Here is a 12,689-nt window from a genome sequence, read left to right as displayed (position 1 = left end):
ATCAATTTTTTTAGAGGGATCAGCAGTACCAAGATTCAGTGTGATGGTGCGGGAAATCTACTTTTGAACTAGGCTCGTGACATAATCAGGACAGTGAAGGTCGATGTGAGAATGGACGTGTACTGCTGTAAAGAGTTTGCATCTGAGCAAATACGTGTGCCTCAAATGCCATTACTATATGAGAGGTAATGTTTGACATGAAAAGAACGGCAACTGTCAAAATGTAAGTTCTGTTGTTTGTTTGTAAGTTTAATGTGAACAGAAATGTGAAGCTGACCCTCTGTGAGGTTGAGGTCAACATAAAGAAAAGTGGTAACACATTCAGAGTAAGATCATATGAAATTTAATTGGGAGATTCCAAAAATTTTAACAGATCAGTCTCGTCATAAGTCCATGTGGCAACAGTGTCATCAGTGTATCTTAACCAAACCAGCAGCTGAAGTCTTACTGATGCAGAGCATGCTCTACAACATGATAGTCATAATCTTGTTGCTTGTTTCACCACATATTCCATCTGAATTCTCACTCTTGACATCAGTTTCTAAGAACTCTGCAGTTGGGAACTGGCATTACAACATGTGCTTGTTTTTTGCCACACACATGGCCTAAATTTACATTAATTACTGTGGTCTCAGCATTTATTTTCAGTAATTACTCCTGTTCTTCACTCTCTGTTATTTTCCTATATCTTTTATTTTCCAGCCTGTCTACCATGTATAATTATCATAGCTTTCCACTTTTATCGAGTCTCGCACGTTTTTCAGTAATCTGTGTCATGTGTATTCCCTTCTCCTCCATCTTTTAAGTTCTCTGGTTTTCAAATCTCATCCCATCTGGTAAGGCTCCCCTGACTCGGGGTTCTGGATGATTTTCCTGAAATCTCCCTATTTCCTAAACCTCACCAGTTCTTTTCATTCACCCCTCTTCCTCCTCCTTCAACCCTACGGCCAGAAGAAGGAGCCACTGGTTCCAAAAACTTTGAAATGTAAATACCTTGGTATGTGTTTTCTCCTGCCGCTACTTAGTGAGTAGTTTTTTTATCCATCCGATTACGTTATATTTTCAAAAATTGATTATTTCCATGTGCATATGTATATTGTATTTTCAAACATTAATTATTTTGTTGATACAATACAGTTTTAAATCCTATATTAGAACAATGAATTGTCCTGCTTCATTGCTGTCAGGCTTATTACTGATTTTCCTTTACTTTCAATTAAAATTTATCCCCCAATCTGTATAGTTTGTTGAATTTTTTATACCTTAAAGAAAGAAAAAGAAAAAAAATACATAACCAGAACACCATAAGTTGCAGTGGAATTCCAGAAAGTTGAGTAGTGTTTCCAGCCCTGCTCATCTCTGACTAACTACTACAACCCACTTCCATTTGAATCTGCTTACTCTATTCCAGCCTTGGATTCTCTCTACATTTTTTACCTCTTCATTCTTGCTTCCATTACCAAACTGACAATTCCTTGATGCCTCAGTATGTGTCCTATCAATTGAATTCTTCTTTTGGACAAGTTGTGTCATAAATTTCTTTTTTCTCCAATTTGGTTCATTACATCCTCATTTGCTGTTTGGTCAACCCACCTAATCTTCAGCATTCCTCAATCACCACACTTCAAAAGCTTATATTCTCCTCTTGTCTGAACTGTCTATTGCCCACATTTCACACTTCCTGCCTAATAAGTCACTTTACTATTGATAATATCTAGTTATTTTGAATTAAATTAGTCATTCCATACAGACATGTACTTCAGTGTTCATTAATATTTATTTGTCTTGCTATTTCATTTCAATATCTATTACATGTTAAAGACTTCGTGATTAATACAGCAATAACAATCAAGTAATGTAATTATATCTTCTTTATTCACAGTAAGATATTGTTCGCTCCTTTATTTCCTGTGGGTTGTATATGTGTGAAGTAACCTTTTTCAACAAAATGGAATTCCCACATATTTGTCTAAAGTGAAATAAGGGAACAAATTGTTCCTTGTTTTGTAAAAGTCAGTAATGTCAAACTAGCAAAGTGTTGATATTTTCTGTATGCATTTATATGAGAGATTAGAGACAGATCAAAGTTTTTCCATTTCATACTCATCTGCCAAAAATGTAGAGGAGTAGCCTGATAGCAACCCAATGCCACTTTTGCTGAAGTCTCGGTAGATATTTGCCAATATTTCATCGTTTTCTTGAAATAGGTGGCTAAACAGAAACAGAATTGAGGAATCCTACATCAGTGTCACCACTGAATCATCCAGCAGTATTTATTTCATATATGGAGCTACTAAATTGAACACACACACACACACACACACACACACACACACACACACAGAGAGAGAGAGAGAGAGAGAGAGAGAGAGAGAGAGAGAGAATACCTTGTGCATCCTACAGTATGCTGACTGTCACTTGGTGAACAGGAATCCAAAAGTGTATTTATGGCAAATATTGTTACTATACTATTAATGCTGCACATTTTATGATAAATGTAGTTTGTGCTAAAGATCGTGGCACACAGTCCTAGAATTACTGTGTACACTGGTGAGAATCACTATCTCAGCACTCCACAGAGACTCCTCTAGTTCATGTCAGTTAACATTTTTATGTCATATTTATTAATTCCTATAGTAATAATTATTTTTAATGATTACAGAGTGAAGCATTTGATTCTGGCTGATCCTTGGGGCTTTCCTGAGAAACCCCCAGAAGCCTCCTCAAGAACTCTTCCGTTGTGGGTTCGCGCTATTGGTTATATGCTGCAACCGTTTAATCCGTTGTGGCCTGTCCGTTTGGCAGGGCCTTTTGGTGAGTCCTAAAAATTATTGAAGTTAATTTATTCTCTCTCTCTCTCTCACACACACACACACACACACACACACACACACACACACACACACACACACACACACCATTGGCTGCAGAAATAAGCACCCAGCAGAGCAGACAAATATTAAAGAAAAAGTTCAGCTTTTATGTATCTCTAGGATGTGACTGTGTAATGTATGAGGGAGTATGTTGTATCATACTCGATAATATTCAGAGAGATGCAAAAAGTCTAACAGTATGTGTAGTGTTGTGAAAGTATAGTTTATTTGGTGGAGTTATATACCACACTTTTTCCAGTACAAATTTTTAAATAAATAAATTAAATTTACATTTGAATTAGTAAGAAGACAGAAGCAAGAAAGTGAGGGATGGAAAATAAAAGTGATACTCTACTTGCATAAAGGGCAGCAAATGAAAATACTTGCATGAGAATTTCATCATTTCAAAAGAGCATTTGATTTCATGCATGTGTGCTGTGTTTTGCCTAATAGGAAAATGTGGAAGGACAAGAGGCTGACAAAATGATTAGAGTGTGATTGTTTGTGTTCTTATTTATTTTATTATTTCAATTCAAAATGTAGTTCTCTCATTAATTGTTCAGTCTTTTTATGTAACAAAATTAACTTTATCACATCAGAGGCCAGAATTAAAACTTGCAGTGTGTGATACGGTGTTGGCTTCCATGTGAGTCAAATGCCAGAGTGCAGCTCCTTGTAAGATCTTAGCCCATTGCCATTCTGTAATAGTGACAATGCTGTTATATCACAGAGGATTATTTAGCCACTTGATCCAAAAACTCGTGCTCTGGCATGCTGCTGTGTTTGCCTGGTTCATTATTCTTGAGCCCCCCCCCCCCCCCCCCTCTCTCTCTCTCTCTGTCGAAGCTGGTCTATTTTCTACAACAGAGCTTATGAGCTCAAAATAAAGCAACAGTGAAAGCCATAATCCTAGATTGTATCAAATGTCCCTTGTAAATATTTGTAATAATATGAAACGGGGTAGATTGTTACTCAACAAGTAGAGCATATATAGAGCAGCAGGCAGGTACATGGAAAGTAGACTGTTGGCTATTATTAACCAGTCAGGTCCAGCCTCTGACACAGGCTGTGTGTGAGTGAGTAGTGTGTGTATGAATGTGTGCATTTCTGTGTCTGAAGAGTCTCTTTGTCGAATAGCTTAATAATATCCTGCAGTTCACTTTCAATGTGCCAGTCTGTCTCTCACCACCTCCTCTATGTGTAACAATCTATCCAATTTCAAGTGGTGCTACTCCATCCTGGATCTTCCATTATAGATGAGTGTAATACGGTAACTCCTACCAAGCTAACAAGCTGTGACCCTCCACCCATATTCATAAACACAAATCCCCATTGTAAAATTTTGTTAACTCTCTCTCTCTCTCTCTCTCTCTCTCTCTACAGTTAAACATTTATCATTACATGAACAGAATATTTACATTATTTGCATGTATCTGTCCATATCTGGTTATTATTATTATTATTATTATTATTTTCCTTTCTCAGACGTTATGTCTGGTTAAAAATGGAAAGTGACGCGGACCTTGATCAAGTGTGACTTCCTTTTAACTGTACGGTATATGTTACATTGCATTTAGGAACTTTTGGGTAATTGAACATGTATCAATAATTACAGATTTCTGTAGTTGTATATATATGTTTGGATGTAGCTGTATTGCGTTCATGTACTGGTGGATATTGCGTGGTATGACTCCTGTAGTTGATAGTACAATTGGTATAATGTCAACTTTATCCTGATGCCACATGCCCTTGACTTCCTCAGCCAGTGGGATGTATTTTTCAATTTTTTCTCCTGTTTTCTTCTGTATATTTGTTGTATTGGGTATGGATATTTCGATTAGTTGTGTTAATTTCTTCTTTTTATTGGTGAGTATGATGTCAGGTTTGTTATGTGGTGTTGTTTTATCTGTTATAATGGTTCTGTTCCAGTATAATTTGTATTCATCATTCTCCAGTTCATTTTGTGGTGCATACTTGTATGTGGGAACGTGTTGTTTTATTAGTTTATGTTGTATGGCAAGTTGTTGATGTATTATTTTTGCTACATTGTCATGTCTTCTGGGGTATTCTGTATTTGCTAGTATTGTACATCCGCTTGTGATGTGATCTACTGTTTCTATTTGTTGTTTGCAAAGTCTGCATTTATCTGTTGTGGTATTATTATTATTATTATTATTATTATTATCATCATAATTTTGGGAGTCTTCCAGGATAAGTTGTGGGTCAGTAATGCCTTATGTGTTCCTGCATTTCTCCAGAACTCAGACTCATCTTTCCTCTGGTCAACTTCTGACACATTTTCCATTCTTCTGTAAATAATTTATGTTAGTATTTTGCAGCTGTAGCTTATTAAACTGACCCTTTGGTAATATCACACTTGCTAGCACCTGCTTTCTTCGAATTGGGATTATTTATGTTCTTCTTGAAGCCGTAGTGTGTTTCGCCTGTTGCATATATCTTGCACACCTGGTGGGATAGTTTTATCATGACATTAAATATAATTTTTGTGTGCATGCAGTCATCTTCATTAAGCAGTATAATGTCATCGCCTATCGACTCTAGTAGATTACTCTGTGCTCTGCCAAGGAAGAATGTAATTAACTCTCAAAAGCAGAAACTCCCATGAAGTTAATGATATATCAAGTAAATGACTAAGCTTTTGTTCTTCACATTTGTGCAAGGTATTTGGTTAAATATGCAATAGATATTTTGATGTAAAACCACCAAAAACCTGCTTTTTTGTGAATGGTTTAAACATTAATGTCATCAAGCATCAGAGTTAGACACAATGCACATTAACAACATATATACTTTATTAAGAAAGAAACCTATTATAGTATGGAAATGCACCTGGAGTATAACGTGATGCATCGCATCCAGAATAAAACTGAGGTAGGGCTCCAAACTCAGACCAATTAAAGGTCAGACATGGTGCATTGAACTATTACTGTAAACAGCAAGTAGCATTAACATTTACACATTCGTCATTGACTCTTTTTTTGTCAACATTATATATAATTTTGGCACTATTTTGAAAAGGATAGGTTGCTACTCACCATGTTGTGGAGATGTTGAGTCACAGACAGGCACAACAAAAAGACTGCTAAACTTATAAGCTTTTGGCCGAAAGTCCTTTTCCTGTAGTGACAACACACACACACACACACATCCATGCAAACACAATTGACACACACGTGACCACTGTCTCTGGCTGCCAAGGCCAGACTGCAAGCAACTGTGTATAATGAGAGAAGCAGTCTTGATGGCGGGGCTAAGGAGGAGGCTGGGGTGGGGAGGGAAGGGTTTGTCAGTAAGGAACTGCTTGTGGGAGCATACAGGGATGTAGTCAGGAGAGGATAGGGGAGGTAGATACAGTCAGGACATTTAGACAGAGGAAGGGGGGAGGGAAGGGAACAATAAAGGAGATAAGGATAAAGACTGCAGGTGCACTGGGGAATAGAAGGCTGTGTAGTGCTCAGCAACTGGGTGGTCCAGCTCTTTCTTGGTCACAGTTTGTTGGTGGTAGACAGCTTCTTGGTCGTCATGTCCGTGCAATTTTGATGCACATTATATCAGTATAGAAACTACATTGTTGTAGGATTATCATAAAAAAATATCTTGCAAAAAACCTGTATTTCACAAAATATAAAAATATTTTAGACTGTAAAACTGCTAACCATACATCTTATTTGTGTGTATAAATAAATAAATAAATAAACAGGAAGCTGCACCATCATTGTAGACTTTGTATTTTTATCAGAGATGGCAAAGGACTTTAAAGAACAATTGAACACAGTGGATAATGTCTTTAAAAAGATGTTGTAAGATAAATATCAACAGAAGTAAAACAAGAGTAATGGACTGGAGCAGAATGAAATCAGGCAATGTTGATCGAATTAGATTACAAAATGAGAGACTAGAACTAGTGAGTTTTGCTGTTTGGGCTGAAATACAGGGTATCCCCAGAGGAATGGTCAGTATTCGGGGGTACGACAGGAGGGATCACTCAAAGCAAAAGATTTCTAGTAAACATGGCTCTAAAATGAACACATCAAGAGGAGTGAGCACATCTTTATCATTGGCACTGTGAAACAGTTCTGCTTTACTGCAAGCTCTTTGCTGTTCATACTTTAAGAAAAGGAAAAAATCTCCACTAAAATGCATACCTGAAGAGCCGTGAGCAATCGGTCATCTTTACCTGATGTGAAACACACATCTGCAACTGAATAAATGCTCATAACTCTTAATGTATGCTTTTAGAGCCCAGGTTTACTAGACAATTTTTCTTGCTTTGGCCCATACTACCTCCTCCCAAAATATGGAAAGCAAAGAACATACCATAGAAGAGATTTGTTTCACACTATTAAAGATGAAGCAGTGCTCATAGCTTCTAAGGTAAACATTTTAGGGCCCATGTGTACAAGACTTTTCTGCTTCAAATGATCATTCTTGTCATATCCCGACACCGGCCTTTCCTCCTGAGATATCATGTATAATTAACAATGACCAAAGTAGAAGTTAGATAAAATGCTAACTGACAATAGTAAGAGAAGTGTTTCTGAAAAAGAGAAATGTTGTTGTTGTTGTTGTGGTCTTCAGTCCTGAGACTGGTTTGATGCAGCTCTCCATGCTACTCTATCCTGTGCAAGCTGCTTCATCTCCCAGTACGTACTGCAGCCTACATCCTTCTGAATCTGCTTAGTGTATTCATCTCTTGGTCTCCCTTTACGATTTTTACTCTCGACGCTGCTCCCCAATACTAAATTGGTGATCCCTTGATGCCTCAGAACAGTCTTATCAACTGATCCCTTCTTCTAGTCAAGTTGTGCCACAAACTCCTCTTCTCCCCAATTGTGTTCAATACCTCCTCATTGGTTATGTGATCTACCTATCTGATCCTCAGCATTCTTCTGTAGCCACCACATTGCGAAAGCTTCTATTCTTTTCTTGCCCAAACGTCCATGTTTCACTTCCATACATGGCCACACTCCATACAAATACTTTCAGAAACGAATTCCTGACACTTAAATCCATACTCAATGTTAACAAATTTCTCTTCTTCAGAAACGCTTTCCTTGCCATTACCAGTCTACATTTTATATCTTCTCTACTTCGACCATCATCAGTTATTTTGCTCCCCAAATAGCAAAACTCCTTTACTACTTTAAGCATCTCATTTCCTAATCTAATTCCCTCAGCATTACCCGAATTAACTCGATTACATTCCATTACCATCATTTTGCTTTTGTTGTTATTCATCTTGTATCCTCCTTTAAAGACACTGTCCATTGCGTTCAACTGCTCTTCCAAGTCCTTTGCTGTCTCTGACAGACTTACAATGTCATCGGCGAACCTCAAAGTTTTTATTTTTTCTCCATGGGTTTTAATACCTACTCCGAATTTTTCTTTTGTTTCCTTTACTGCTTGCTCAATATACAGATTGAATAATATCGGGGATAGGCTGTCTCACTCCCTTCCCAACCACTGCTTCCCTTTCATGTCCCTCGACTCTTATAACTGCCGTCTGGTTTCTGTACAAATTGTAAATAGCCTTTCGCTCCCTGTATTTTACCCCTGCCACCTTCAGAATTTGAAAGAGAGTATTCCAATCAACATTGTCAAAAGCTTTCTCTAAGTCTACAAATGCTAGAAACGTAGGTTTGCTTTTTCTTAATCTAGCTTCTAAGATAAGTCGTGGGGTCAGTATTGCCTCACGTGTTCCAACATTTCTGCAGAATCCATAGTGATATTCGCCGAGGTTGGCTTCTACCAGTATTTCCATTCGCCTGTAAAGAATTCGCATTAGTATTTTGCAGCTCTGACTTATGAAACTGATAGTTCGGTAATTTTCACATCTGTCAACACCTGCTTTCTTCGGGATTGGAATCATTATATCCTTCTTGAAGTCTCAGGGTATTTCGCCTGTCTCATACATCTTGCCCACCAGATGGTAGAGTTTTGTCAGGACTGGCTCTCCCAAGACCGTCAGTAGTTCCAATGGAATGTTGTCTACTCCCGGGGCCTTGTTTCGACTCAGGTCTTTCAGTGCTCTGTCAAACTCTTCACGCAGTATCATATCTCCCATTTCATCTTCATCTACATCCTCTTCCATTTCCATAATATTGTCCTCAAGTACATCGCCCTTGTATAGACCCTCTATATACTCCTTCCACCTTTTTGCTTTCCCTTCTTTGCTTAGAACTGGGTTTCCATCTGAGCTCTTGATATTCATACAAGTGGTTCTCTTCTCTCCAAGGGTCTCTTTAATTTTCCTATAGGCAATATCTATCTTACCCCTAGTGAGATGAGCCTCTACATCCTTACATTTGCCCTCTAGCCATGCCTGCTTAGTCATTTTGCACTTCCTGTCGATCTCATTTTTGAGACGTTTGTATTCCTTTTTGCCTGCTTCTTTTACTGCATTTTTGTATTTTTCCCTTTCATCAAGTAAATTCTATCTCTCTTCTGTTACCCAAGGATTTCTATTAGCTCTCGTCTTTTTACCTACTTGATCCTCTGCTTCCTTCACTATTTCATCTCTCAAAGCTACCCATTCTTCTTCTAGTGTATTTCTTTCCCCCATTCTTGTCAATTGTTCCCTAATGCTCTCCCTGAAACTCTGTACAACCTCTGGTTCTGTCAGTTTATCCAGGTCCCATCTCCTTAAATTCCCACCTTTTTGCAGTTCTTCAGTTTTAATCTACAGTTCATAGCCAATAGATTGTGGTCAGAGTCCATATTTGCCCCTGGGAATGTCTTACAATTTAAAACCTGGTTCCTAAATCTCAGACCACTGACCTCGCTGTCTGGTCTCCTTCCCCAAAACAACCCAACCCTATCTTAAATCTCTGCCTTACTATTATATAATCTATCTGAAACCTGTCAGTATCTCTAGGCTTCTTCCATGTATACAATCTTCTTTTATGATTCTTGAACCAAGTCTTAGCTATGATTAAGTTATGCTCTGTGCAAAATTCTACCAGGTGGCTTCCTCTTTCATTTCTTACCCTCAATCCACATTCACCTACTACGTTTCCTTCTCTTCCTTTTGCTACTATCGAATTCCAGTCACCCATGACTATTAAATTTTTGTCTCCCTTCACTATCTGAATAATTTCTTTTATCTCATCATGTTGTTGTTGTTGTGGTCTTCAGTCCTGAGACTGGTTTGATGCAGCTCTCCATGCTACTCTATCCTGTGCAAGATTCTGCATCTCCCAGTACCTACTGCAACCTACATCCTTCTGAATCTGCTTAGTGTATTGATCTCTTGGTCTCCCTCTACGATTTTTACCCTCCACGCTGCCCTCCAATGCTAAATTTGTGATCCCTTGATGCCTCAAAACATGTCCTACCAACCGATCCCTTCTTCTAGTCAAGTTGTGCCACAAACTTCTCTTCTCCCCAATCCTATTCAATACCTCCTCATTAGTTACGTGATCTACCCACCTTATCTTCAGCATTCTTCTGTAGCACCACATTTCGAAAGCTTCTATTCTCTTCTTGTCCAAACTGGTTATCGTCCATGTTTCACTTCCATACATGGCTACACTCCATACAAATACTTTCAGAAACGACTTCCTGACACTTAAATCTATACTTGATGTTAACAAATTTCTCTTCTTCAGAAACGCTTTCCTTGCCATTGCCAGTCTACATTTTATATCCTCTCTACTTCGACCATAATCAGTTATTTTACTCCCTAAATAGCAAAACTCCTTTACTACTTTAAGTGTCTCATTTCCTAATCTAATCCCCTCAGCATCACCCGATTTAATTTGACTACATTCCATTATCCTCGTTTTGTTTTTGTTGATGTTCATCTTATATCCTCCTTTCAAGACACTGTCCATTCCGTTCAACTGCTCTTCCAAGTCCTTTGCTGTCTCTGACAGAATTACAATGTCATCGGCGAACCTCAAAGTTTTTACTTCTTCTCCATGAATTTTAATACCTACTCCGAATTTTTCTTTTGTTTCCTTTACTGCTTGCTCAATATACAGATTGAATAACATCGGGGAGAGGCTACAACCCTGTCTCACTCCTTTCCCAACCACTGCTTCCCTTTCATGCCCCTCGACTCTTATAACTGCCATCTGGTTTCTGTACAAATTGTAAATACCCTTTCGCTCCCTGTATTTTACCCCTGCCACCTTCAGAATTTGAAAGAGAGTATTCCAGTTAACGTTGTCAAAAGCTTTCTCTAAGTCTACAAATGCTATAAACGTAGGTTTGCCTTTTCTTAATCTTTCTTCTAAGATAAGTCGTAAGGTCAGTATTGCCTCACGTGTTCCAACATTTCTACGGAATCCAAACTGATCTTCCCCGAGGTCCGCTTCTACCAGTTTTTCCATTCGTCTGTAAAGAATTTGTGTTAGTATTTTGCAGCTGTGACTTATTAAACTGATAGTTCGGTAATTTTCACATCTGTCAACACCTGCTTTCTTTGGGATTGGAATTATTATATTCTTCTTGAAGTCTGTGGGTATTTCGCCTGTCTCATACATCTTGCTCACCAGATGGTAGAGTTTTGTCATGACTGGCTCTCCCAAGGCCATCAGTAGTTCTAATGGAATGTTGTCTACTCCCGGGGCCTTGTTTCGACTCAGGTCTTTCAGTGCTCTGTCAAACTCTTCACGCAGTATCTTATCTCCCATTTCATCTTCATCTACATCCTCTTCCATTTCCATAATACTGCCCTCAAGTACATCGCCCTTGTATAAACCCTCTATATACTCCTTCCACCTTTCTGCCTTCCCTTCTTTGCTTAGAACTGGGTTGCCATCTGAGCTCTTGATATTCATACAAGTGGTTCTCTTCTCTCCAAAGGTCTCTTTAATTTTCCTGTAGGCAGTATCTATCTTACCCCTAGTGAGACAAGCCTCTACATCCTTACATTTGTCCTCTAGCCATCTCTGCTTAGCCATTTTGCACTTTCTGTCGATCTCATTTTTGAGACGTTTGTATTCCCTTTTGCCTGCTTCATTTACTGCATTTTTATATTTTCTCCTTTCATCAATTAAATTCAATATTTCTTCTGTTACCCAAGGATTTCTATTAGCCCTCGTCGTTTTACCTACTTGATCCTCTGCTGCCTTCACTACTTCATCCCTCAGAGCTACCCATTCTTCTTCTACTGTATTTCTTTCCCCCATTCCTGTCAATTGTTCCCTAATGCTCTCCCTGAAACTCTGTACAACCTCTGGTTCTTTCAGTTTATCCAGGTCCCATCTCCTTAAATTCCCACCTTTTTGCAGTTTCTTCAGTTTCAATCTGCAGTTCATAACCAATAGATTGTGGTCAGAATCCACATCTGCCCCTGGAAATGTCTTACAATTTAAAACCTGGTTCCTAAATCTCTGTCTTACCATTATATAATCTATCTGATACCTATTAGTATCTCCAGGATTCTTCCATGTATACAACCTTCTTTTATGATTCTTGAACCAAGTGTTAGCTATGATTAAGTTATGCTCTGTGCAAAATTCTACAAGGCGGCTTCCTCTTTCATTTCTTCCCCCCAATCCATATTCACCTACTATGTTTCCTTCTCTCCCTTTTCCTACTGACGAATTCCAGTCACCCATGACTATTAAATTTTCGTCTCCTTTCACTACCTGAATAATTTCTTTTATCTCGTCATACATTTCATCAATTTCTTCATCAACTGCAGAGCTAGTTGGCATATAAACTTGTACTACTGTAGTAGGCATCGGCTTTGTGTCTATCTTGGCCACAATAATGCGTTCACTATGCTGTTTGTAGTAGCTAACCCGCACTCCTATTTTTTTATTCATTATTAAACCTACTCCTGCA

General features: G+C 38.3%; 1 protein-coding gene across 2 annotated transcripts in view; it reads left to right on the top strand.

The window, feature by feature from the left end:
* LOC126262463 (1-acylglycerol-3-phosphate O-acyltransferase ABHD5) overlaps positions 1-12,689 on the top strand; it is a 107,192-nt gene that overhangs the window by 26,169 nt on the left and 68,334 nt on the right. For both annotated transcript variants that reach the window (XM_049959118.1, XM_049959119.1), the window contains one exon: positions 2,663-2,814. In XM_049959118.1, coding sequence (XP_049815075.1) covers positions 2,663-2,814 — 152 coding nt within the window. The remainder of the gene's footprint in view (positions 1-2,662; positions 2,815-12,689) is intronic.

The sequence above is a fragment of the Schistocerca nitens genome, chromosome 6, assembly GCF_023898315.1.
Source record: "Schistocerca nitens isolate TAMUIC-IGC-003100 chromosome 6, iqSchNite1.1, whole genome shotgun sequence".
Lineage (NCBI taxonomy): Eukaryota > Metazoa > Arthropoda > Insecta > Orthoptera > Acrididae > Schistocerca > Schistocerca nitens.
Note: the sequence above shows the minus strand (reverse complement) of the source record. Positions and strands in the feature narration are given on the sequence as shown.